General features: G+C 41.6%; 1 protein-coding gene and 3 non-coding genes across 4 annotated transcripts; all 4 read left to right on the top strand.

The window, feature by feature from the left end:
* Nucleotides 1–3: 3 nt before the first annotated feature.
* On the top strand, nt 4–25,164 carry WDR43 (WD repeat domain 43). The gene is made up of 18 exons (XM_041424149.1): nt 4–271; nt 4,650–4,784; nt 7,761–7,882; nt 11,777–11,897; nt 13,041–13,180; nt 13,661–13,763; nt 14,803–14,867; nt 15,236–15,407; nt 15,905–15,991; nt 17,766–17,897; nt 18,353–18,490; nt 19,297–19,383; nt 20,621–20,652; nt 21,454–21,517; nt 22,646–22,759; nt 23,181–23,250; nt 23,848–23,903; nt 24,000–25,164. Exons 1-18 carry the CDS (start codon nt 77–79, stop codon nt 24,117–24,119), a joined length of 1,953 nt encoding a protein of 650 aa, XP_041280083.1. The 5' UTR covers nt 4–76; the 3' UTR covers nt 24,120–25,164.
* On the top strand, nt 8,272–8,349 carry LOC121346406. Its single transcript, XR_005954076.1, has one exon. It is a non-coding gene; the product is annotated as a small nucleolar RNA SNORD53/SNORD92 (small nucleolar RNA).
* Nucleotides 13,282–13,365, top strand: LOC121346407. Its single transcript, XR_005954077.1, has one exon. It is a non-coding gene; the product is annotated as a small nucleolar RNA SNORD53/SNORD92 (small nucleolar RNA).
* LOC121346405 lies at nt 16,780–16,856 on the top strand. Its single transcript, XR_005954075.1, has one exon. It is a non-coding gene; the product is annotated as a small nucleolar RNA SNORD53/SNORD92 (small nucleolar RNA).
* Nucleotides 25,165–25,593: the final 429 nt, after the last annotated feature.

The following is a 25,593-nucleotide window of genomic DNA, read 5'->3' on the forward strand; positions in this document are numbered from 1 at the left end:
CGCGCGGGGCGAGCACGCGGGCGGTGCATGCGCCGCGCGGGGCGGGCCGGGCAGAGGCGAGGGGAGCGCGCGCGCCATGGCGGCCCCTCCGTGCGCCTTCTCCCCCCGCGGGTGCCGCCTGTTCGCCTCGGCCGGGCCCGATGGGCGGCTGCGCGTGTGGGACACGGCCGGCAGCCGCCTGCAGCACGAGTACGTGCCCTCCGCCCACCTCAGCGCCGCCTGTACCTGCCTGGCCTGGGCCCCGGCGGGTGCGCGGCAGCCCCCCAGCAAGGTGCGTGAGGGGAGGGAGCGCGGAGGCTGCGGGGGGGGGCGGCACGCGTGAGGAGCGGGGTGGGGATGGCGGCGACCCGAGCAGCCCTGACGCGTGGCCGCGGCCCGCTCGGCTTCACCCCGCCCTCCCGGCGCCATGTGGCCGGGCGGGCCGGGGAGCGGGGGCGCGGCGAGCGGGGCGAGGGTCCCGAGAGCCCCGCGGGGTTCGGGCACCGTCCCGTCCCGTGTCCCTGTGGCCCCGGGGTTCGGGGGATGGCCACGTGTGGCGCGCCCTGGGGTGGGGGGGGAGGGCTGGGGGAGCCGCTCCCCCTCCCAGGATTGCGCTGCTTACGGTGAATTTCACGTGTCCGTGGGGGAGGCGGCGCTGGAGGCTTAGTCTTGTGGGTTTTTAAAACAAAAATTCGGCAGAAGCACTGACTGTTGAAAACCATTTGTCTCTCATGTTATCTGCGCGGAAGAAGCCTTCCTTGAAGGAGCGAGGTATGTTAATTGATGGCACGTCTTGCCGTAATTGAAAAGGCGATGCTGCAGAGCAGGTCAGCTGCTGTGCACCCCCTTAGTTCCCTCTCTGCTAAAGGCAGTGTCTCCACGCTTCCTTACCCTTGGAAGTACTCCCGTGCGAGCTGCTACACTGTATATGATTCATCTTCCTGAGTCCAGGAATCCTGCAAGAAGGTGTTCAGTAGTTTTATTCGCACCATGCATCAGGAGTGCTTGGATCTTCTCCACCTTGGATCAGGTTTTAGTTAGCATCACCTCAGGTGAACACTGAACCTGAAAATAGCTGGAGTATGTACTGGGGTACCTTTTGGTCTTTTTTATGTTGAAGTAATTCTTTAGCTTTATTCTACACCATTTCTTGAGGAAAAAAGAATGCAAAACCTGCATAAAGTATGTGAAATCCACCCCCTTTATCATAAGAAGTAAGGGGTGGGTTTTAAAGTGTGTTTTGGTATATCAGCAATTCAACATATTTGAAATGCTGTTCAGGCTGTTTCAAAATGCTTAAAACACAGATTATCAACCCAAAGGAGGGCAATATTGTTTTAGTCAGTGGAACAGCTTAGTCCCTGAACTTTGAAAACTCCCAGGACATTCGAAGAATGAAGTGGAGAGAGTCAGTTTTAGGTGGCCTGAACCTGTTCCTTTTTCATGGAACTTTCAAGTAAAAACAATCCATTCGTTAGTTGCAAAGCTGTATAGGTTCATTGCTCTTAGGTTCCCTGAAACTGGCATATGAAAATGGGGTTAATCTGTCCTGTATGAAATAAAACTAAACTAGACACAGTGCGCTGCTGTGGTGCCATAAGTCAAGCACAGGAAGTTTCTGAGGGGCTTTTAAAACTTTTTTTTAAAATAACCTTTTCTAGAGACACACTCCTAAGCCCCACAGGTCTTTGAATTTAACCTGGTTTAAGGTTATATGAAAGCAACCTTAGCCACCTCTCAGTGCTTTCTAGCTATTCCAGGACTTTGAATCCTGTCCCCTGCTCGAAAGCTAGTCCATTTTAAAGTGGAGCTGGGAAACATACTGTTTCTTACAATAGTTGTGCTATAAAACCTTTAAAAGTCATTGGTTTTTTTTTTCATTAGACTGAGTTGTAGAACTAAAACCGGGATAGTTATGGCAAAAACATTTTATTAAATGAGTTTTTTCTGGCGTTATTTAGTCTTTTGTTCCTGGAGAGTTGACATCTGTCTAGGCAGTTCTAGTTTCAGGTGGTCAGAGCTCTGCCAGTAGGTAGCTATAAATGGTGTTTGGCCGAATTACACTTAAACTCAGTGTGTTTTGGACTGCTGCCATGTTAGTGGAGGCCATGTGTTGCAGGGGAATATTAGAACTCACGTTTTGAACTGCAGGCTCTGGAATTGCTGATGCAGGGGTGGCTTTACTGGGATGCTCCCTGCCCACGTGCTTCCAGTGTCAGTGCTTCCTGTGTGCAGCGTTCATCACCTCCTGCTCCGTGGGGTGTCTTGTGCAGAAGTGCACCTTCAACATTCAAAACACCTTCTTCCACTTCTTCCTAACAACCTGAAACTGCTCTGTCATTGTCAAGTGTCAAGACCTTTAGATTTCTCCCCATTCCAGTGTTCTCTAAGTGCTTTATTTTCACATGTGAGCATCAGATTTCTGTTTAGAAAGTCTCAGTGGCTTATCAAGTCAAGGAAGAACATTATTGAAAAATGTGTGCACAGTTTCTTTTCAAGTAACTTCTTTTAACCATCTCCACTAATTAAAACATTGTGCTTTTTCAGGCAAAGTTTAAGGATTTCTAAATAAACTTGAGTTTCCATAAATCTGAAAAAGAAATCAGATTACAAGGAAGCTGATATTTGTCCTGTCCATAACAACAGGGTTCTTCTATTTAAGACCCTGATCCACAAGTGACTCTCACATGGATGTTAAGTGCAATTGTCATTTGCTCTAATAACACTTTTTTAATTGTACTAATTTAATGTAGGGTGGGGAAGTTTGATTTTTTTTTTTTTTAAGTTCTTAAAGTTTTTTTTTTTCAAATCATATCAAACATTAACAGGTGTCTGAATTTTCCACTGGCATTTCTTCAAGCAGAACTTGCTGACAAAGTGCTCCTCTCATACTGCTGATAAGGGGTGGTCATTAAAGAAATGCATGTGGAAAAAAAACTGGAGAAACCTTCACTGCCCCTTTGCTTTCTCCTGACCCTGGAAATAACTGTACTTGTGGAATTTTTTTGTGCCTTTGAGTTGTTCCAAGGAAATTTGCTATAGCAAACTGAAATGGAGGTTGAAAAAAAATTATTTGAAAGATTTATTCAGGGGAAGAGAATAAAGTCTGTTATTAAGTTTGCTTTTGCTTTGCAGCAGGGGTGTGTGGGGTAATTGGTAGAACTACTTAAAATGATCGAAAAGTACCAGAAAACACAGGAGTTGTACTTGCATCTCCGCTCTGTGGCCTTTGTCTTTGCATGTCAGACTGCAGTTTCAATTAATTGCCATTAGTTTCTCAGCATCTGTTTTTTAATATTTTATAAATACATTTCTTTAAGAAGATAAAGCCTAAACAAATACTTGCAAAACCCCCTAATTGTAATCTCTTTTCTCAATAGTCTGCTTTTGATGTGAAAGTTATCTTTACAGCAATTTTGTATTTTTTGGCCTAAACCAAAACACTTTTCTTTGCAGAAGGTGTTAGCTCTGTTAAGTACAGAAGGAATAGAAGATCCTTCTTCAAAGAACCAAAATATTTATCCTTCACTATCAAACTTTAATATCTTACTTGTGGTGAAAATTACTGCATCCTGATTGTCATATTTCTGGACCTGAGTAGAAATTATTTGTCTTCACTGTGTCATGTCTGTTGTAAAACAGATTAGCTACACCACATGGAACTTGAGCAGAGCTGGTTGCTCACATTTTATCGGTCTCCTTGGGCTTCTTCAGGCTGCTTGTCAGTGAGGAGAGCTCTGTTGTGTAGAGGAAGCATTAGCATGTGTGTAATTTTTAAATTGGAGAGAATGCTTTGCTGTGATGTAACAAATATAAGGAGACTTACCAAGGTCCAATTAAAAAACTAATCATTAGTGATTTTTTTTTTCTTTTCATATCCTTGAACAGTTTTTAAATTTTCTTTTATTTGTGTGTATGCAATCAGTAATTAACACAGTGAATATGATGACTTCTTCTGCCCTCTTTATTTTAGTTTCACGTGCTTAAGAACCAGTTTTATTCCTTCTTCCCTTCCCAGTGATCTGCATTCTCAAATTTTTGGATAAGAGAGACAAAGTGAAATCCCTCCTTGAGGTGGCTGGTAGCACTTGCAGAGCAAGAGTGTGAAGAGTTAGGAATTGCCTGATCATCTGAGGCCCTCTGGTGCAGACAGCAGGATTTGGGCAGAGCACTTTCCTTTGAATCCCAGTCACTGCCCTCTGTGGAATGGGGTAGCACTTTATTTTTAAGAAGCATTATGAATGCTTCAGATTTGCAAGACTCTTTTCATTACCTTTTGAGAAAAAATAAATTGATTGTGATCAAGCGTTTCCATTTTATGGATGAAGTATTCTGAATGTGTTAATTTTTACTTCTGCCTCTGGGACAGGAAATTTGTAAAAAACTTAAACGTGGTTTTTTTTCACACGTGCATGTGGTTGGGGTGGTAGCAAAATGGCTTATACCAGGTGTTTCCAAGTGACTCATAGCAAGTTTGTTACCCTTTTTCATGGAGGTACAAGATGAGTTTCTAGGACTGTGTGCACTTCAGTGTTCATTTTCTGTCTTAGGGGTTGTGCTGGCTGTCTGGATGTCAAACTTCTCTTAAGGTTTCTCTTTTCTCTGCTTTAACACGGAGATTAGCCACTCAGACTGATCTATTTCACAGTTTCTCTCTTTTGGTTTTTCAGGATGGCCCCCAGAGGAAAAAACGGAAGTCTGAAGTTGGAGAAGTGGACAAGCAGTTAGATATCCTGGCTATTGGTACAGCAGTTGGTAGCATTTTGTTGTACAGCACAGTAAAAGGAGAATTACAGAGCAAGCTAGTAAGTAATGCACTCTTCATCACATGCTGCCAAACACTGATGGTTTCAGTCAGTTTAGGCCAAAAAACCTTGGTTTCTAAGTTAGTGCAGTATCTTAACACTGTCCATGGATTTGCTGCTTTCCATTAAAAATAACAGTAATGATGAAATTCCTCACAGAAGAGTTAAATCCTTGGTGGGACTGTCGTACCCTCAGTTCCTGCATGGCATTGTGGGAGGGAAGGGCAGAGGACTCATCAGCGCTTGGGAAGGTGTCACACTGGTGGACTCTTCTGTAAATTTACCTCCCTTACGTGCCGGGGTGTACCAGTTGTTGGTTTCTCTGGGTCTGGATTGAAGGCTCTTGAGACAGTAGTTCATGTTCAGTTTCAGGTGTTTATTATTTCTTACCAGTGAAACACTCTCCCATGAGTTCAGCAGCTTTTCATGAGAAGGCACAAAATGGCAAACAATCTCTTGTTACAAGGTCTTTTAAGACTAAACTGTCCAATTAAGAACTGACACCTAGATTATTTTCCCTTTTAACCCAATAACTGATCCCTGGAAGCCCACAATGCAGACTTTTCTGCCCAATTACAAAATGCCACCCAAACCCATGATGAAGAAGGAAGAAGAAGCATGAAGAAGAAACCCAGGATGACACCCTGTGCCTTCCATCTTGCTTCCATCCACAACATACTAAAAATCCCCAAACCTAAATTTCTCACCAAGTGATACACCTACACTGCTCTCTATAATCTATTTCACACTTTAGTGGATTCCAGTCTATCCTGAAGTCTAGGAAACTTTCTCCATGAATGAGGGTCAAAGTCAGTGCTGCCCTGGGGGTCAGGGCACCCCAGAGCAGGCAGAGAAATATTCCCAGTACTCTGGTTTTCCACACTTATGGAAGCTCTTGAGCTCTCTCAGCACATGATCTTTTTTGAATAATACACAGTAACATTAATTTTGCCTTTCCAAACTCCCAAGCACCTCTATTTTAGTTGTGGGTTACATAACAAGCAAAACAAATCCATATGAATGGCTGTGTGATACTTTTGAGGTACTTGGGTATACTTTTGCTTCTAAACTCAAAGTTGTAGGTAGGGTGATAAACATACATGAATTTAGAGAAAGCAGTAATTTCTGAGAATTATGCATGCAAGTGACAGTAACTAATGAGTATCAACTTCATTATATGGAAAAACTATGTTTGAAAAGTGTAGCTGTAGTTTCTTTGAAAACACTCATTTTCCATAGAAGACAGCAGGTTTTATGAGTACTTTGCTTTTTGCATATAGGTTGAATGAAAAGATTATTCCTGTTAAAATAAGATGTTACTTTTCGTTCTCTTTACTGAACAGGATATTTTGCTGCAGTGTAGTTTGTCTTGCTCAAAGCCCATTTGCATCAATACCTTTGGGAGCAATCTGAGCAGGTTGTTACAATCCAAATAGTGAAATGGACTCCATTAAATATTTTCATAAATAATTAAAGGCTATATTTGGAGCTGCAGAGATTTTGGTTGTTAAGAGTAGTGATACTGCTTAAGGGGTCTTCTGGTCTGATGATAGTGTGCTGCTGAATGCTAATACAAAGGGAAGGTTCCTCACCTCTGAGTGCCCTTAAGGAAGGAGGCATATAGATGACTTCAGCAAGACACCTGTGGCTATTCTTTCCTTTGAGCAGATTTCATACAGTTAGCCTTGTCTTGCTGTGTGTATAAAAACAGCAGGCACGACAATTGTTTTTTTTTTTTTTGGAAGGGATCAACAAAATCTGTCTCCTGTCCAGTAGCATCCCACCCTGAAACTGAAGGGAGCATGTAGGTGTGTGTAGGTGCTTGTGGTCCAAAAGGAATGACAAAAGGCAGAGGCTCTACAAAATCTACAAAGTTGTATCAGTAAATTGTACACTTGGCGTGGAAATTGATGCCTTCTAATATAAATGCACAGCAGTGGATTTTGAATAAGGGGTAGGGGTAAAAGAGAAGAGAGAGAAAGAAAGGAATGAAGAAAGGAAAGTCACCAGTCTTGGCTCCAGCATCAAACCACCTGATGGTGTGTCCAGTGTCATCCATCGCTCAAGCGTTGTGGGAGCATTTTTTTGTAGACAAGTGCTGCCCACCCTGGAGCAGTTTCCCACATTCTATGCAAATTAGCTACCATGTGCAGTTTGTTCTAGACCTTTCTGGAAATGGGCTGGAGGGCTGTGGGGGGGGTCTTCGGTGTTCTTGATCCCCCCCCCTGCTGGGGGTGCTTTTGTCAACAGTCCAGGCCCACTTCTGGAGTCTTTCCTGTGTTTGTGCTGTGCTGATCATCAGGAGCCAGAGCAAGGCTGGACCAGGAGAGTGCTGCCCTGCCTCTGCATGGCCCCCTCCTCCAGCCACGCCCTGTTCTTTCCCACAGTGTGATCTTACCAACAGTCCTTTGTTGGTTCCCTGGCTGTCTGTCAGTGTTTGGGACGTACACATTGGACTGTCTTCTGGGCTTCTACATGGCCCTGCACAGGACAGCCCCAGGAGTCACAGCGTGTGCCTGAGAGTCCAGATGCTTCTTGAACTCTGGCAGGCGTGGGGCTGTGACCACTTCCTTGAGGAGCCTGTGCCCTGTGGGTGAAGAACTTTTTCATAATATCCACCCTAACTCCCCCCCTCCCAACACAGCTTCTTGCCATTCCCTTTGGTTCTGTCACTGTCCACCAGAGAGAAGAGATCAGTGCCCGCCCCTGTGTTTCCTTGTGTGAGGAAACTGTAGACAACATCTCTTCCCTAGGCTGTATAAGCCAAGCCAAAATACATATGTGTATGTACCAAAATGTGAAATATCTTTAATTTATATAACTGTCATGTATGTTCTTTGAAACCATACACACTCTTTAAGATGCCAATGATTGGAATTTAGATATCGAAAGAGCACCTTGTTCACATTGTTGGTGTGGGAAAGACTCAGTTGTCAAGACTACTCCAGTGAGTTGACTCTGTGTTACCTTTTGTAGGATGGTGGTCATGACAGTAGAGTAAACTGTGTGAGATGGCATCAAGACAGCTCCTGCTTGTATAGCTGTTCAGATGACAAACACATTGTTGAATGGAGCACACAGACCTGCAAAGTAAAGTGGTGAGTAGTTCTGCTTTTCACTTGAATTTTTTTACACTTGCTTTTGTGTGTTTTCTCCCTTGCAGGTTTTGGAAATGCTGCACTTTGCTTTCCAGGCTTCATGCCCACAAAGTGACTGTTGGTTGTTATTTTTCTGAAATCAGGAGTGGTTTTATTAGGGAATGAAAGCATAGTTGTCATAGGCATCTTCCTCTGTGTATTGGAAAAGCTAGATGAAACTGTTCTGAGAGGGGTTTGGATCCCTCTTCTAACTTTTAGTGAGACTGAAAGACTGAAAGTCCTACTAAATGCTGAAAAATCTAAATTCTAGAAAAAAAACCTTGAGTAGATACTGGAAGATCTCATTCCAGTAGAACCTGCTGCATGCACCCAGCTTTGCTCAAAGGGCCTTGCTGTGATGATAACCCACTTGGTTTCGCTTGCTGCTGATGTGCAGTGGGGACATTTCCACTTGGCTGTCTGAGCAGGCTGCTACTGTTAAAAGTACTGTTGAGCAAAATTGAGCTTAGTGCAGAGTAACAAAATATCTGAAGTAGGGAGTTATTTTCTTCTGTATAAAGTCAAATTTTTCTTAAACTTTAAAGAAAAACCAATATTTCTATTAACAATCCTGGTTACCTTTCTTCAGTAAAAGCCTGCTGATGGCCCATTGATCCTTCTCTTGACGTTGTTTCTGTTTTTGTGATGTTGCCCACTGTTGGTTATTACTGCAGTGCTCCTGGTTTTATTAAGGTTGGCATGGGCACTGCAGGCAGCTGATCATCAGTAGCCTCTTTGGTATCCCTAGAAAAGAGATGCATCCTTAGGTTGTATTATGTTGTGACCCTATGTAAAGTAGCAGAAGATGGCTGTAAAATCTACCTCTAGCCTTCTCTATCAGAATTGCACTCACCCAGTTCCCTCACCTTTCCCTCTTCCATTATGTGCTCTAGTCCCTGAGGTGCCTCCATGGCCCTCCGCTGGATTTACTCTGCCATGTCAGTGGCTTTGTTGTCCTGTCCCCCTGAACGCAGTGCCCAGGTGCAGTTTCAAGAGTTGCACAGATTAGAGCGTCCCATTCCTTGATCTGCTGACAGCACTCTGGCTAATGCAGATCCTGCAGATCATACACAGCTGAGCTCATTGCCACAAGGACACCCTGCTTGCTCCTGTTCAGCTTTATTGTGAGGACTGCAGGTCTCTCTTCTTCAAAGCTACTTTCTAGCTATTTGTCCCCAGCCTGCAGGACTTTACATTTTCCTCTTCAGGTCTGAGATTCTGACAGCCTGTGTCTTCTCAGGCCTGCTGAGATGCCCCTGAGTAGCAGCCCTGTCCTCCAGGATATCAACTGCTTTCCCTAATTTGGGATTGAGTGTGAAGTTGTTAGGTGTGCATTCTGTCCTGTTCTGAGATCATTAATGGAGACCAGGCAGTTATGGAGGATATTAAGCAGTATTGGGATGTCCTTAGAGGGAGTAACACCAGTGACTGGCCACCAGCTGGACTTCATACCAGTGATCACAACTGTTTGAACTCAGTGATGCAGCCTGATCCTGCTCTCCTTACAGACCATCCATTCAGGCTATATATCTCCAATTTGGCTGCAAGGATATGTGAGACCTTGACTTCAGCAATGCTTTTGACAACTTAAATGGGTCTCTCCTCATCAACCAAGGTTATTGTCTCATTAAGGCAATCAGGTTGGTTAGACACGATTTGCCATTTGTACTTCTATGCTGGATGTGCCTAGAAACTTTTTTTGACCTTTCAGTGCCTGGAAATAGTTTCCAGGTGGATTTGTTATATAACCTTCCCTCTTGTTTCCTGGATTATTCTGTGGATTTATGTTCTTTTCCTGTTTGAAAGGAATGTTCTATGCATTTGTGCTACACTCTTCTGTGGAGAAATTCCTCTTCTTTTTGCCTTCCTGGCATGTCCTTGCTGAATTGCCTTCCTAAAGGTCCTTGTCTTGCAAGGCATCCCACTGTTGTTCTGTGAATCCAGCTCTGAAGCTGCCCATGGACATCTCATTCACCCTGTTTGTATCCCACAGTGTGTGTGTTCATGTACAGGTACTGGAGATGGGTCCCAGCCACGCTGCTTTCTCAGGAAAAGTGAGAGTTTTTGCTGTCATACCTGTTGGATATTTCCCTCTGCCCTGTCCCATACCAGGGACCATGGAGTGGGGGGACTGTGGTTATGAAATGTAATTTGAAGCATTGTGTTCTTTAATTTTAAAGATGGCAACAGAAAATCATTCCCAGAGTGTATAGATAGAAAGTACATGAGCAATATAACATGGTTTTTACCTGAAAAATTTTCTGTGTTAATGTTACAAGTCATACCTTAGGTAATTCAATTTGGAAAGAGTAGAAGAAATCAGTTCTCCTAACGTTTTCCCTACCAGAAGGCACAAATTATCCACATCAATTGCTCACACCCAGCGTACCCATGACAGTTGCCTGCATTCCTTAACACCTGTCAGGACCCAGAAATTAATATTTGTGTAACCCACAGAGAAATCAGGATGGTTGCTCCTGGGGTAGAGAAGTGGTTTTAATTTGATTTGCAGGCTTCTAGACGTGTTTCTAAAGAGGTATGGACTGCTAGGAAGAGAATTGAAACCACGTGGCTTTAGGTTTGACTTTCTTAACTACTGTAGGAGTACTCCATAGGGCCACTTCAGGAGGTGTGTGCAGCACACATGAAACCTCTGGCAGAGGGACAAGCTGTTGGGGAAGAGAGAGTCACTGAAGAGGCAAGACAAGGTGTTCTAGAGAGGTAGACTGAAACATTCTGGACGACTTCTTGTCACTCTGTAGCTTTTTCATGTCTTAAATACTCTTGACTACTTAGAGGCATTCTGGACATGTCCTTTTTGAGATGCTGTTTAAAACTCTTTCCTGTAAAAATTATATAAAGAGTATCTAAAGTGAAAACCAAGGTATTTTTGCTGTACTTTATATTCTGAAGTCTAGTTTAGACTCATCTTTTTAGTACATTTAAATATACCTTCTTGGTTTATGTTAATAAATGGTTTAAATTCTTAAGTCATGATCTTGTCTTCAGAAGAGAATACATAATCTTATCATACTCTCTGTAAGGTGCAATCTTGTCCACATTTGTGGGCTGTAAAATTTTCAGCTTCTATCAAAAGTGATACATTAAATGGTTCCTGTTTTAGAAAACAGAAGAGGTGTTGCTTGGGCATGTGAAAGTTACTTAGAAATATTTCCAGGAAGGATGTTTACAGTCAAAATGTGTTGCAGGCTTCTTCCTATCTGTAAAGGATTTGTGTTAATGCTTTCCTTGCAGTTTTGTCCTGTGAGAAACATGTAGTATCAATATTTCTTTAAAGCACATTCAGGCTTTTCAAGACAGCATTTTTTTTTTCCTTTTTTTTTTTTTTTAATTTTTATTTTTAAGTAGTGCTTTGAACCATGGACCATTAAGCTAAAGTTTATTATTGTCAGTGACTTTGGAGACTTGGGAGGAGGGACCGTAACTGAATAGGCTTTGAAACTCTGGATCTTAGGGCTGAGAATACTTTTTTGAACGGGTTGGTGAATAGAGAAGTCTTGAAAATGGTATGGCTCTTCTTGCCCTAATTTCAGAATTAGAAAACGTTGAGAGGAATTCAGAACAGAATAAGCAAGTATTTGACTTATAAAAAGAAGTCAACAGTTCAGTATTGAACAATTTCATGGTTTTGAGTTGTGGTTTTTTTTTGTAAACTAATTTGAAGGCGAAGTGCAGAAGCAGAATAGCTTTGACTTCTTGACTACTTACATTACTGTTTTTTAAATTTTACCTTAAATTTTCCATCATGGTGGTTTTGAGATTATCCTAATGAATACTGTTTTTTCTATTTCTCCATCTTTCTCCTTTTGTACAAAAACTCCATCCAAATTCTAGTAAGTGGAAAGGCGACAATAGCAGTGTCACCTGTCTATGCATCAGTCCAGATGGAAAAATGCTGCTGTCAGCTGGTAGAACTATAAAACTGTGGGACTTGGAGACCAAAGAAGTCTACAGAGTAAGTACCTCTGTTAAATTAGATCCAAACAAATGCCCTTCTTGATTGGTGACACTACCTCCCTAGTGTTTCCTGATCAGACATCTAAAACATTTCACTGTGTGTGAGGATACAGTTAGCAGTTTTGGGACTGCTGGACATTTTTGCTGTGATGGTACCTTAAACTGAGGTTTCCACTTGCTGAAAATTGAATAAGGACATTAAATTTTTCTTTCTGAGCATGCTGCCAGCATCCTCTCTCAAGGCTGTAGGAGAAAGATGGATGCTGTTTGTTTTAACTGGGTCCCTGTCTGATACCCTTCTGTCAGGAGAACTTTGTTCACCACCGTGTCAGTTACTGCTGGCATGGGTTTTAACATGAATCCCTCCACAAAGCCTTCAAGTTTCCTTGCTAAACTTCATGTAACTGATGGCATTATCAGTTTTGCTGTTGAAACAGTTGGAAGGCATAGGAGCAACTCCTTATTGTTCCCTGAGCAGGGCTCAGACATTGAGCAAATGGCCATGCTTTAGCTGATCCGTGAATGCTGCCGTGTTCTCTTGCCTGCTAGCAGACAGGACAGGGATAGTCTCTGAATCTCCTGTCAGGTGAGTGTGTACACATGTGCTGTTACTTTGGGCTTGCTGGCACATGGCAGCTACCATGTATGTCTGCATTCTATAGTGACCAAAACCACTATTTGCAAAAGTAGATTGAAGAACCAATTTTTGGGGGGCCCTTGGGGGTGGTGTGGAGCTCAAATTTAGTGTCAGCACACGTGTTCATTGTTTAAGTTGAGAATGCAGTTGAATCTAGTTGTGTTGGAAAGGTTGAAGTGTAAAGCTGGGGGGGCAGAGGGGAGTGCTTTGTGGCAGTAACAGCAGCACAGGTGGATGTAATTTCTTCTGCATGGATTTAATCCCACTGAATTTGGCTTTGATTCCCCATTTAAGTTTTAAAATGTTGATAAATATCTGGCAGGTCAGAAAAAGCTTCCTTGACATAGAAAAATGCAAGAAAACTGATCACTGGTAAAAACCACTGAGCTGTCCTTGTTGACTTAGTAACGCTTGAATTTTTCCTACTCTTTGTTAACTAATGTTTTGATTTTTGCCATATGACTGCTTATGACAATCATGGAAAGATCCTGTTTTTTCTCTTAGCATTTCACAGGCCATGCTACATCAGTGTCATCATTAATGTTTACCACAGTGAAACCTACAAATGACAGTAAACCCTTTGATGGAATTACAGGACTTTATTTCTTGTCTGGAGCTATACACGACCGATTATTGAGTGTGTGGTATGTAAGCCTTTCATAATTTGTGACTCATCAGTTTTGAGCATAGAGCCATCAAGTGATTGTGATTAAACAAGGTAAAGCAGAAGGGGCACTCTGGAAAAATGCAGTGATGATCTCTTTATTGGTGGTTTCGACTCACTGATTGTTGAGTGAAGACGAGATTTTCCTTGGCTGTGTCTGAGCATGCTTCCAGTTGCCATTTGTATCACTAGTGTATGCCAAAACATATTGTGTAATAAACTTCCTTGTAATTTGCACTTCTTGTAAGGCTTATGCAAAGTTTTCTTGCTCAGTTTCTCTTAGGAGTTACTTTGCTCTTAGAAATTTGAATATTTTGTAAGCTGAACACTGAAAGGTCAACGTGGTGCTTTTGCATACAGGAGATACCACCATATTTACTAGTGATTTATAGGCTTTGTAATGCTGCAGAGAATGCTGTTTGTGCTGTGGTAAATAACGTGTGCTTTTTGTGTCTTCCAGGCAGATCAGGTCAGATAGGAAAGAAAAGAATGCTGTGATGTCTTTCACAGTAACAGATGAACCAACTTTTGTGGACCTGACTGTATCAGAAGTCAAAGAAGAGGTAGGAGCAATAGTTTGTAAACAAATATATTCAACAATTTTCACTTACCACATCAGTTTCCTTTTAAGAGTATAAAGAAAGAGGCTTGGTTTATTTTTGGGTTCTGTTATGCAGAGATGAGATCCAAATGCCAATTCATGGGTCCAAGAATATTTATTACAGGTGCATTTATAAAGCTGGCAGTTTGAAATGCTCCTTTTCAAAGCTACTAAGTGCGAATTCGTTGGGTTTTTTCAGAAATTTTGTTCTTGATGGTGGAAATGTCAGTTGCTTCCTATTTAGAACAAGTTAGTAATTAAAATGGTTGTTAGAACTTGGCAGCAAAGAAAAGCACAAAATAAATTATTTCTAAAAATCTGGTTTGGGTATGGTCCTGTTTTTTTTCTGATTTCAAGTGTTTTTGGCAGTGTAACTTCATTGGAATTGACTAGCCTTGAATGAGTTAAAGTGGCAGTGTACATTTGCCAAGTCTCAGTTTTAACAGCACAAGTCTTTCAAAGCGGTTGCCTTTTGAAAAATGTGTGGATGTGAAACACGTTCACAAACTGTTCCCATAATTATTTAAAACGTTGTTCTCCTGCTGCCTTTCAATTCCATTTCTCAGATCAGTATTTCATGCTATATTTTTCTAATATTTCCAGTTCCCTCTTCCTGCATGTATTGGAGAGTATTCAGTAATGTACCCCTGTTGTTTATTTTCCCAGAGGAGTCATCTCAGTTTCTTTCCTCTGAGCATATTCAGAGTCAGTACCTTTGCTGAGCTGTGCCTCTAGACATGTCTGGTACTGTGTAAACTGTTTAACTCAGTGTACATTACTAGTGATAAAGTACAGTTGTGAGTTATTGTATTAATCTTCTAACACTTGTATTGAATGTTCCTGAGTGATTACATCTTTGATCTTCTTTTCAGATTTAGTGTGATGTTCTTAAATACTGAAAAAGTTCAAATTGTAGCCATACAGCTGTCTCTTGATGTCCTGAACTTGCAGGAGGGTTCTTCTTTGATCTAATGAAACTCTCTTACTGTGCCTTCTTTCAGCCTGTGAAGTTAGCAGTTGTGTGCAGAGATGGGCAGTTGCATTTATTTGAACATATCTTGAATGGGTAAGTTAGGATTCATCTGGATGGTCTCTTTGGGAAAGGTCTGGGGTTACTGCAAGGCAAAGCTCAGTTTTATTGTGCTGTTGCCTTTAAGCTCTTGTAAATGCTCGTGAACCAGGTTCCAGCTGCTTCTTTGTCTTGGGTTACTGGACACGTTTTTGAAGAACTCACTTGTTGGGGGCTGTGTTGCACTTTGGTATTATGTGTGGCTTTAACCCAGATTTTGTGTGTCTGTGCTGCATCTTAGCCATCTACAAAAGGTGTAAAATGACTGAGTTTGCTGAGGACCTGCTAATGAAAGATGCTTAGACGTGCAAGATATTGAAGTGTTCAAGCTAAACATCTTGAAATTTTTTCTTTTTTTTCCCCAGTTATTGCAAAAAGCCCTTAACATCAAACTGTACTGTTCAGATAGCAACACCTGGGAATGATGGGGACTCCACGCCAAAACCAGTCCCTATTCTAGCAGCTGCATTTTGCACAGACAAACAGTCTCTGCTGCTGGTGTATGGAAACGCCTTACAGCCCATCATAGAGAAAGTGGTATGTCAAACTTAACAGAGAGGGTTTGCATTCTGTAGTGTGGACTGCATGCTGCTTCCAGGTGGAGAAATTTTTGGGTTTAGTATTTTTATTTTTACCGTTTTGAAATTATATAATAATACAAAACATATTCCTTGCCCTTGTTCTGGGAGCTGTGACCATTGCCTCAAGCTGTTTGGAAAGTTGGTTTGCATTCTTCCATTTTTTCACTTGGAGTACAGGTTGACGCCATTGCTGACTGTTTCTTGCCATTTCAGCTCTTGCTGAGTTAAGCCATTGAAATTGGTTTTAATACAGTTCCAGTTTACCTGGAATGTAAATGTCCTTGGAGAGATATGGTAACAAAAGGCAGATATTCAAAGGAGCTGCTATTCTGGAGTGAAAAAAAATATTCATTCTAATTTATACCATTGGAATTTGTTCTCATCTTTCAGTAGCATAATGAATCACAGGTGTGAGTGTCAGATATATTAACTGGTTTTGTTCTGTCCTCCTAGTCTTTGAACACCAGTGAATCCCACATATGTTTGGTACGGGACATCCAGAAAGTGTTGTCACTTAAAACAGATGCTGCTGTAACAAAGGTGAGCTTTGCATGACGTGTGGTTTTGTTGCTTCTCTTGTTTTACTTCAGAAACAAAGTAGGTAATATTCACTGCTCTCTTGAAATGAGATTGGATTCCTGGATGGACCTGTTCAGAGCTGCAGAGGTAGCTGTAGATGTCCATAGCACTGAGGCAGCTGTGGGCAAAGAGATCTTCATGGTTCCTGTGTGTCCTGGCATGTGCGAGAGCACACCGTGGCCCTCTTGTAACTCAGCAGATCTGCTTGAGAGACGGTTGGTTGGTGGGGTTTTTCTGCCTAAGATCAGTCCTTCTCTTGGAGTCTGTTAGTTTGTACAGCCTCTTTGACCCTGGTGGTTTGGGGTGAAGGTGGGATGACTTTGTTTGAGTCTAAATAAAATGTAGTGGACCCTTAACAGGCAAGTTTTTTGCTCTTTCTTGGTGTGGCCTTCGTGTGTTCCTGCTCACAGGGACCTGGGAATATGAGTTTGGCACTTGCATGGCAGCAGTGTCCACTGAGGCCACTTAGTACTGTGTTCTCTGGGTGTTTAAAGACAGGCTGAGATCCCCTCGGTGTTTAGAGACAGGCTGGATTAAAGTTCTTAATCACTGTGCACATACAAGACCTTGAAGATTTGAAGTTCTTAGAATATCAGTGAAGTGAGCAGACAGTGCTGTTTTTCTGACCCTTCAGTTATCTACTGGATCTGGTGCTCCATCAGCCAGGCAGGGTTTTGTGCTGATTGCTCAGTCCTGGAGCCGGTGGGTAGCAGGGCTGAACTGCAGGACAGGTGCAGGGCCTCTGTGGCATGCAGTGATGATACCCATCTTGGTTTCGCTTCTTGCTGAATTCCAGTGAAGACGCATCTCTTGGCTGTCTGAGCATGCCGTGTTGGAAAAAGGTCAGTGATGAGTGTGGTGAGCTAAGGGAACAGTATTTTGTCACCACTGGTGTTCTATGATAGTATTCTTGATGCAGAAAATCAACTTTTTGGGAATCTGAAGTTGCTTTGCTCTGTGTAGTAGATTATGCTTTTATCACTTTAAAAAAAAAAAAAAGGCCTGGATAGAAGTGCTATGGTTTAAAGAAGTGTTCTGGAAGTAGCAGAAAATGCATTTTTGATATTCTGGAAGTGGCATACTGCCTACCTTGCATTCTCTGTGAGCCAGGGGAGCATTTGGTTGTTAAATATAAAATTCCATCTCCTTTGTGTTCATTGAAGATGGTACCTTAGCTTGTTCGGTATAAACTAAGGTGTCTCTTTTTGTCACCGTGGTCACAGCCTAATTCAGGCAACTGAGTTCTGTGTTTGAGCATTCCCTAGAAGAGAAGAGTTGGGATTGAAGGGAATAGTGACTACCTTTTGCTGTTACATTGTGTTGCTTTTCTTGGTCAGTTATTGCATTCCAGTAGATGCTGAATTAATCTGCACGTGGTTTTATGGAGCTGAGTGTTAGCACAGGTGGTATCTATTGCCAGCAAAACATCCAAGTATTTGTTGTTTGATGCAAACAGCTCTGTGAATGTTACAACAAAAGCTTGTAAGAAAAGTGGTTCACAAGTAATTCCAAGGAGACCAGTGTTTAGTTAATATGGAAACTAACTGTCTGTTTCTTGTGGTTATTAATTCTCTTAAATATGTTGGATTTGCCTAATATTTATGTCAAGAAAATGGGTTGTGTTGGCTCGTTTTACCATCTGTGTGAGAGTCACAGAATAAAATCCGTATTTTAAATGGGAAGAAAGCTCAAGATACTAGTAATTGATGCAAATGTGGTTCTCTGTCTGTACTAGGTAAAGACACCTGTTGTGAACTCGGACGCCAAAGTTCTAGTACCTGGCATTCCAGGACATAGTACAGGTGTCAAAACTCCAGCTTTGGGAAAGGAGAAAAAGAAAAACAAGAGGAAACCAGGAGAGACTGAGGTAAAAGGCTTCTTATTTCAAACTCAGCAAGACTGGAGAAACTAGAATAATAAATTATCGTTACACCTTCTTTAGGTGAACTTGGATTTGCTTTGTTTGCTGTGGAAGAAAGAATAATGTTACCATCTTTCTGTATGAAAGAGACTTCTCCCTGCTCAAAACATTTCTTTCATTCGAGCCCTCTGTGCCTTGCCTGTAGTTTTGCCAGGTTGTTACAGAACTTTGTCACACACTTGTTGCTGCCTATGCCAAGGTAGATTAGTGCTTTTCAGCCAAAACTTCATCTGCTTTTGTTTTCCCATGCTATCTTCTGTCAGTGCATTTAAAAGAATACACAAAATTTGTGTTGTTCTCCAGCAGAACTAGTGAGGATGCTCTAAGTTAGGTACTTTGCTTTCAGGTCATATTTGTGAGAAATCACTCTGACACAGCACTGCCTTATTTCCCCTCTGCAGGAGAGCATTGAGGAGCGCCTTGGGGCATTGGATATTGATGTCAGCAAAGTCAAAACTCCTGGTGGCCTTCCCCAAACAGACAGCTTTGCTGTGCTGCTGGTTCAGGGCTTGGAAAGCAACGATGCAGAAATCTTAAATGTAAGTCTTGCAGGCTCAGTGTGTGCTGTTGAATCTGTTCACTGGGACTGGTGGGAAGCCTCTCTGAAAGCTGGGAAGGCTGAACAGTTCAAAACCTGCTGTTTCTCGCAGGTGTTTTGCTGATTTGCTGCTCAAGGCAGTGCTATTATGAATTGGTGTTACTTTTCTGTTGTTACCTGCCTTGCTTTCTGTGTCAGTCCCTGACCTTTGAGGCACTTTGTTTATGATAAATTTGTTATGTCACAGTTCAGATGTTTTACAAGTGGTGCTACTTATGTAGCCATGTTCCCTTTAGCTTGGACTGGAGCATAATCTGTGCTTAGTCTCCTGATGGTACATTTTTCAAGCAGGTACTGTTTGAAAAATGAATTGATGACGAGTTTCATTTGAAAAGCTTATCTTTGCATTTGGACATAACAGTACTGGGGTGGGGAGCTGTTAAGAATTTGATGCTGAATAGAAATTTCTTATCACAGATGCTGGTGAAAGGCATTTATTTATGGAAGTCAGAAAATATCAAGGGAGATTTTCATGTGCCTGTAATGCATAATTTTTAACATGGGCCAGGTGAACTAGAGGCAATGGTAAATTGTTTTAGATGGGTTTGAGTGCCTTTACTTTGTTAATTGTACCTGACTTGGAAAATGAAACTCCTTTACATAATAAGTCTTTTGCTCATTATCCTCAGCATAGAAAAGTAGTGGAGTAGGAAGAGAGATACAGGCAGTAATTTTTGATTTTGCTGGTTGCCCATACACATATTAAAGCTGAATTATTGTCTGATAATATTTTTTTCATTTTAACAGAAAGTGCTTAACACAAGAAAAGAAAATATAGTAAAGAACACAGTAGCCAGAATGCCTATACATGCTGTCATTCCACTGCTGCATGAGGTAAGAGAGCCTGCACTTGTACTGTCCTACAAGCCACATGTGATTTGCCTTCTAGCTACTAAAATCCAGGATATGTCTCTTTATTTTTGAAATTGGTTTGGTGCCGTAAGAGGACTGAAATATTTCTTAATTTATCCCTGATACTCTTTTTATCTTTTCTGGCTGAAGCTTAACCAAAGGACCAAGTGTCACTGTCAAAGCGTACTGTCAGAGCATTAGGTCATGTATTACTATCTTAAATGATTATGTGGGAAAAGAAAGGGAAGAGATTAAGCAAAAGCTTGTTTAGTCCACAGCAAAGAATCACCATTACATCTTCTTTTCAACTACTGACATAGACAATAGTTTGAAACATCAGAAAGTCCATTTTGCTGTACTTAAACTTTGAACATCACTTAGTAGTAATTTTAAAACGGGTTTGGCTTCTATCACTGCTTATTCAATGATATTAAATAAACTCTTTATTTGAATAGAAATGCTTTAATCATTAGCCTTGACTGGACATTACATTTTAAACCAAACATTGGTTAGTAGCTCTTGTTATGTAAATAATGTTCTGTTGCATAATACAATGGTGCAATTTCTTTTTCAGTTTGTATTTTAATGTGCTGACCACAAATAAGATTAAATTTTTGTAATGGTACTGATCTTAATTGAATTATGCAGATGGCCTGGTGCTGAATGTTTGGTCTTACAGCACCTCCTTAGGCTTATGTTAATGAGATGCTGTGTTTCTTCCCTTGGACCTTTGTCAGCCAATCTAAATGCAAGTGTTTAGCTCTATAATCTCAGTGGATAGTCAGACTTTTGTGTAACTGTCTTCTCCCAAGCTTGAGATTTGTTGTGTGAAATGGCCTGATACTTTATTCACTTGTTTCCCCAACTTGTCTGCCCTGTAACAACTGCTCTACTAAGCAGATGAACAGAGATGAAAAGTAAGAGGTTTCCTCCTACTTATTCCTGCCAGGTTTAAGCTTCAGTGGATATTTCGCATGTTAAAAGTTCCAGCTTTCTTGTAATACCAAAACCCAGCTTCTGCAAGCTACCAGCCTGTGTAGAGGGTGGTAGAGCCAGCAGTGTAATTTTCTGGAGCCTGGCAGTGGTTAATCCTAGTAAACCTCAAATGCCTGGAGAACTTTCTGCCCCAGTATTGGGCTTGTCAAATGATCTCATGTTGGGGGTTTTAAACTCATCATGTTTGTTACTTGTTGCTGACTGGGTTTTTTTGTCCTTTTAGCTTACAAAGAGATTGCAAGGCAACCCGTACAGGTAAGAGACAACTCAGCTACAGTTCAATTCACCTAAAACTTCTCACATCTGTGTGCTATGGTCCCTCCTACCATGTGTGTGATAGATTTTCATAGTAACTGCAATTAAACTGCAGCATCTGGAGGTAAAAACTCACCTCGTTGAAGGTGAAAAGAGGAACTTAAAGCAGTGCTTGGTCAGGGTGGCTGAAGTGAAATTAAAAAGGGAAAAGGATACCTGAAATAAGCGTGTAACCCTGAGAATGTAACTGAAGGCCCCAAATGTTTACATTATGGACCTGATCAATAAATAAAATAACTCTCAGCTGTAGAGCTTGTTTAATTATCAAATGTATTTAGACATCTCTTAATGTGGTGTTTAGTAACATAACCAGCTTTCCACTCTCTGTCTTGTTATGTAGCCATAAGGACAGCTTTGTTGAGATGGGCTGTGCCGAGTTCTGGGGGTTAGGTTGGTTTGGGTTTGCGTTTATTTTTTCTAAATATAAATTCCCTCATTGTAGGTGGAGAAGAAAGTAGCATGCTTTGATCTTTTATTCATTGAGACCATCCATAAAAGATTTCAGAAGCACAGACCCCTGAGCTTCCCTAGTTTAGTCCCTCACTGAAATGTTTGTTCCTTTGCTAACAAATAACTTGCATACCTCATGAAGATAGCCAAACTTTACATTTCCATCTACAGAGAGCATTTATCTTGCTCTCTAATTAAAGAGGAACTTTATATAGAACTATTTAGCATCTAGGATGTGAAATGGGTGTCTCTGGCAGTATCTCTTGGATGTAATTTATTTCTCTTTTCCAGTGCCTCACTAATGGTTCGATGGCTGAAGTCTGTTTTTACCCTACATGCATCCTACCTTTCCACAGTAAGTATTTTTCATTCGTGCCAATGCACTTAAGTAAAATTGCATTTAAATGTTCAAATAAACGTATTTTCTTCAAGAATCTGTCTCCTGCTCTCTGCATATGGCAGTGCCAAATCAGTGCATAGAGAGCTATGCTTACACCACTTTTGCTGAACCTACTGTACATTGCTGATAAATTGTTTGTCTCAGTCATTCCTGACATAATTATAGCCATCCCAAAGTCAAACTAAGATAAGTTATGCCATACCTGTGAGAGGGAACAAAATTATTGCCAAAGAATAATCTAGCCTCTGTCTAGATCTTACAGAACTAAGTTTTCTTTGTTCTTGTAATGCTCATATTGAGGCTGTCTTGGGCATGGCCAGATTTATAGAGTAAGGGTGTGCCAAACCTCGTAGGGTAGGAGGTAATGCTGTAGCTTGTGGATTGAATGCCAGCCTTGCCTTACAAGTGATGGATACAGCACTCTTGCTGGGTTAAGAAAAATACCTTTGAGCAGTGTCAGTCCTTTCTGCCGTTTGTTATGGCTGAGCAGCAGAACTTGTACACGTTGCTGAGGCTGCATTTGGACACCGGTGTATGTTCACAGCTTTCCGAACGGTGCTTCGCCCCTGCGTGTGGCAGAGACTGGAAAGGAAAAGGAGGCTAAGCTCGTACGGTAGGGTAGGAGGTAATGCTGTAGCTTGTGGATTGAAGGCCAGCCTTGCCTTACAAGTGATGGATACAGCACTCTTGCTGGGTTAAGAAAAAGACCTTTGGGCAGTGTCAGTCCTTTCTGCCGTTTGTTATGGCTGAGCAGCAGAACTTGTACACGTTGCTGAGGCTGCATTTGGACACCGGTGTATGTTCACAGCTTTCCGAACGGTGCTTCGCCCCTGCGTGTGGCAGAGACTGGAAAGGAAAAGGAGGCTAAGAATTGCCGTGCTTTAAAAGTAGATGATGCTTCTAAACATGGCTAAGTGTTAATTGATCAGGCTGCAGGTGGTTCCTCAGCTCTCCCTTCTGTGTAGAATAATGTGAGTGTTGCTTGCTCCAAACATGCAAAAGTAGTTTAAAAAAACAAAAAAATTTGGGATGTGTTTGTTAACAGCTTCATTTATTTTTTTTTAATTTTTTTTTCCTCCCTAGTTGCCAGACCTTATTCCTCAGCTGGGAATGTTATACCAGTTGATGGAGAGCAGAGTAAAAACTCTGCAAAAGCTTTCCCGTCTGCATGGAAGACTCTTCATTCTTGTCACCCAGGTGAGCTTCAACTACATAACATGGGATGTGCAGGGGTGTTATTTGACGTCCTGTTGGAATTGCATCTGATGTGATGTGTCCTGGGCACTTCAGTGCAGCTGCTGTTCAGGGATGCTGGTAACACTAAGAGCAGACCATTAACTGACTGTCCTGTCAGTCCCTGCTCACTGGGACTGTTTTGTTCTGTTAAATGTGTCTGCTCACCCACAGAATTTTAAAAAGGAGTAAATAGGAGGCACTGGGCCACTTCGGAGGAGATGCCTCTCTGATTTTACTTTGTCAGTTGTAATTTTTTGGCTGTTAAGTGAATTAATGCATGCTACCCTTAATGTAGATTTCATTTACATTGTTAGGAGTTTTGTTGTCTTTTAAGGTTGAAATATATTATTTAATTTAAGGCTAACCTGCAAATTCCATTTAGGTTGCAGCATCACAAACAGTTCAGGATGTACCTGAGGTTAATCAGACTGCAAAGCTGGTCTATGAGGATGGTAAGTGTTGTATGCTAAATGTAGCTCATCTCTGGAATTCACATGAAGCCTACACTTGATGACTGTTCATCATGCACCCGTGCAGACTGCTGATAGAGGGGTTTTGTGAGATGTCCATGGCAGGAAAACCAGTGGCTAATGATGCAGACATCGCATAGTTAGTTACTCCTTCCTTGTCTTCCTTTTCTCTCCCTCCCAGCCTTCACAAATGAAGAAATCAATGAATTGGAAGTTCAGTATGCTTCTTTAATTTCCCTGGTAACCTAAAATTTCTAGTGTTACCTGCCCTTGTGTTAAGGTAGCTACGGTGAATGCACTGCTGTGGTTGAGTCAGCAGGACGTCAGTGTAGGGGATGTCCATGTGTGTGAGCGCATACTTCCAGTTTGGCTTTTTTCCTACTGTATCTTCACCTGTGTACTGGTAATGGAAGTGACCTGGTCTTAAGTGATGTTGGTTACCTCATCTCCAGGTAGAATCAGTTTTGGTATGGAAATAGCGCAGTTTGAAGACTTGGCAGCATGTGGGACTGGACTTTGTTTGTACAATGGCATTTTAAATCCTGTTCCCCAGACTAAGAGATTGCTTTCTTTTTGCAGACTCCTCAGAGGAGGAAGGCTCAGATGATGAGATGATTGCAGATAAAGACTCTGACGTAAGTGGAGTTGGACCAGATCTTCTCCCATTTGCTTGTAGCAGAAATGGTGTAACTGACAAAGGTTGAAACATTTCTGTTTTATTTTTCTCCCAGGAAAACTGGGATGAAGATGAAGAAAAAGAGGAGCAATCTGATGAACAAGACATGACTGTTGAAAAGGAAATCAATGGTGATTCTGATTTGGAACCAGAAAATGAAAGTGAAGAAGAGTAACAGCACAAAAGAGTAATTTTAGTGGTTTGAACAAGTGGGTCACCAAGCTCTTTGATTCTGGATCCTGTTGCTGAAAGATGCTGTATTTGCATATCAGGAGTGCAGAGCATTGCACAGCCTGTGTGCAGAGGCACCTGTGGGGCACTGCATTTCTGAATCCAGAATGTTTAACCGTGCCAGCCTTCTCTCGCCCTCCTCCTTCCCTGCGCTTACTTAGAGAAACATTTCCTCCACCTCCTGGTCAGATTATGCCTGTCATGTGGACATGCATTTGTATCTCAAGTGAAATAAATCTGCCACCTCTGTTTGTGTGGGAAACTTGGTTCAGCTTTACATTGAATTTGTTTCAAATATTCAAGGATCAAAGACAACTGGTCTATACCTTCTTTCCATGCTTCAGTTAGCAATAGCAAGTGGACATACTTCTGATTTTTTTTTTAAAAAGGAAACTGAAAAAAGAAAAAAAAAAAAGATATTTTTGTAATATTTAAATTCTGTCCTGAAATTCTTTTCTCCCCCCCTTTCATTGGCTTAGCCATACTTTGGCAATATGTAAATGCCAACTTGACTTAAAAATGGATCCTTCCTTTTTTTTAACAAATTTGAACTCAAGACTTTTATATGTATAAATCAATGACTTTTCTTGTGCTTTAAAAGGACATTAGAACTATCACTGGCTCCTAATTTTGTTTTAATGGAGGCTGTATATAAGTTTAATGCTAACCCAGAGGCCAGACCATGTTGAGTTGGGTGGGGAGAGGGCAGTGAGACAGGGAACGGAGAAGGTGAATGCTTGTGAATACATAGCACAGAGCTATACCTTTCTTACGGATTTTTACTCTCTCAGTGGCAGAACAAGGACAGCTATTTGCTCAGCTAACGGAAGCTGAAGTGGTGCAAACACGTTTTTAAGAGTAAAACAAGGTAAAGGTTTGAGCCATTCACCACTATAATGTACAATAATATATTTGTCTATAAATGGAGCTGTTGCAACTAAATACCACCCTCTTTGTAAAGTGAATAAATATACATCTCTTTTACCAAATACCTGTCCTGTGGTGTTTGTTGAGAGAGACCCTAGGTAGCTTCAGGTGGTGGTTAAAGATGAAATGCTGCTTGTAGAAAGCAGATTTCTAGTGGAGGAGGAAGGCAGCCTAAAAGGGTATGGTGTTCTGCAGAGCTTCTGTTGTTACAGACTTGTTGTCTCCCTCCCTTTTGGTCATATCCATTGATTTGTCCGCAGCTTGGCTTGCACTGGGGTTGCAGCGCTGTCTGGAGTACAGGGCATTGTGTCATGGACAAAGCTGGAAGAGATGTCCTTGGGTTTGGAGAGCTGGAGGTAGAAGGGCAGCAGGTGGAAGCTTTCACAGTCTTCAGACGGTTTTAACTGACAACCAGTCTTACTACTGTACACAGCTGGGCTTTATTTGTTTTCAGTTCTGAGATGCTGTGAAAATAAGTGCTGACACATGTC

Source organism: Onychostruthus taczanowskii, unplaced genomic scaffold (genome assembly GCF_017590055.1).
Source record: "Onychostruthus taczanowskii isolate IOZ18803 unplaced genomic scaffold, ASM1759005v1 scaffold80, whole genome shotgun sequence".
Classification (NCBI taxonomy): Eukaryota; Metazoa; Chordata; class Aves; order Passeriformes; family Passeridae; genus Onychostruthus; species Onychostruthus taczanowskii.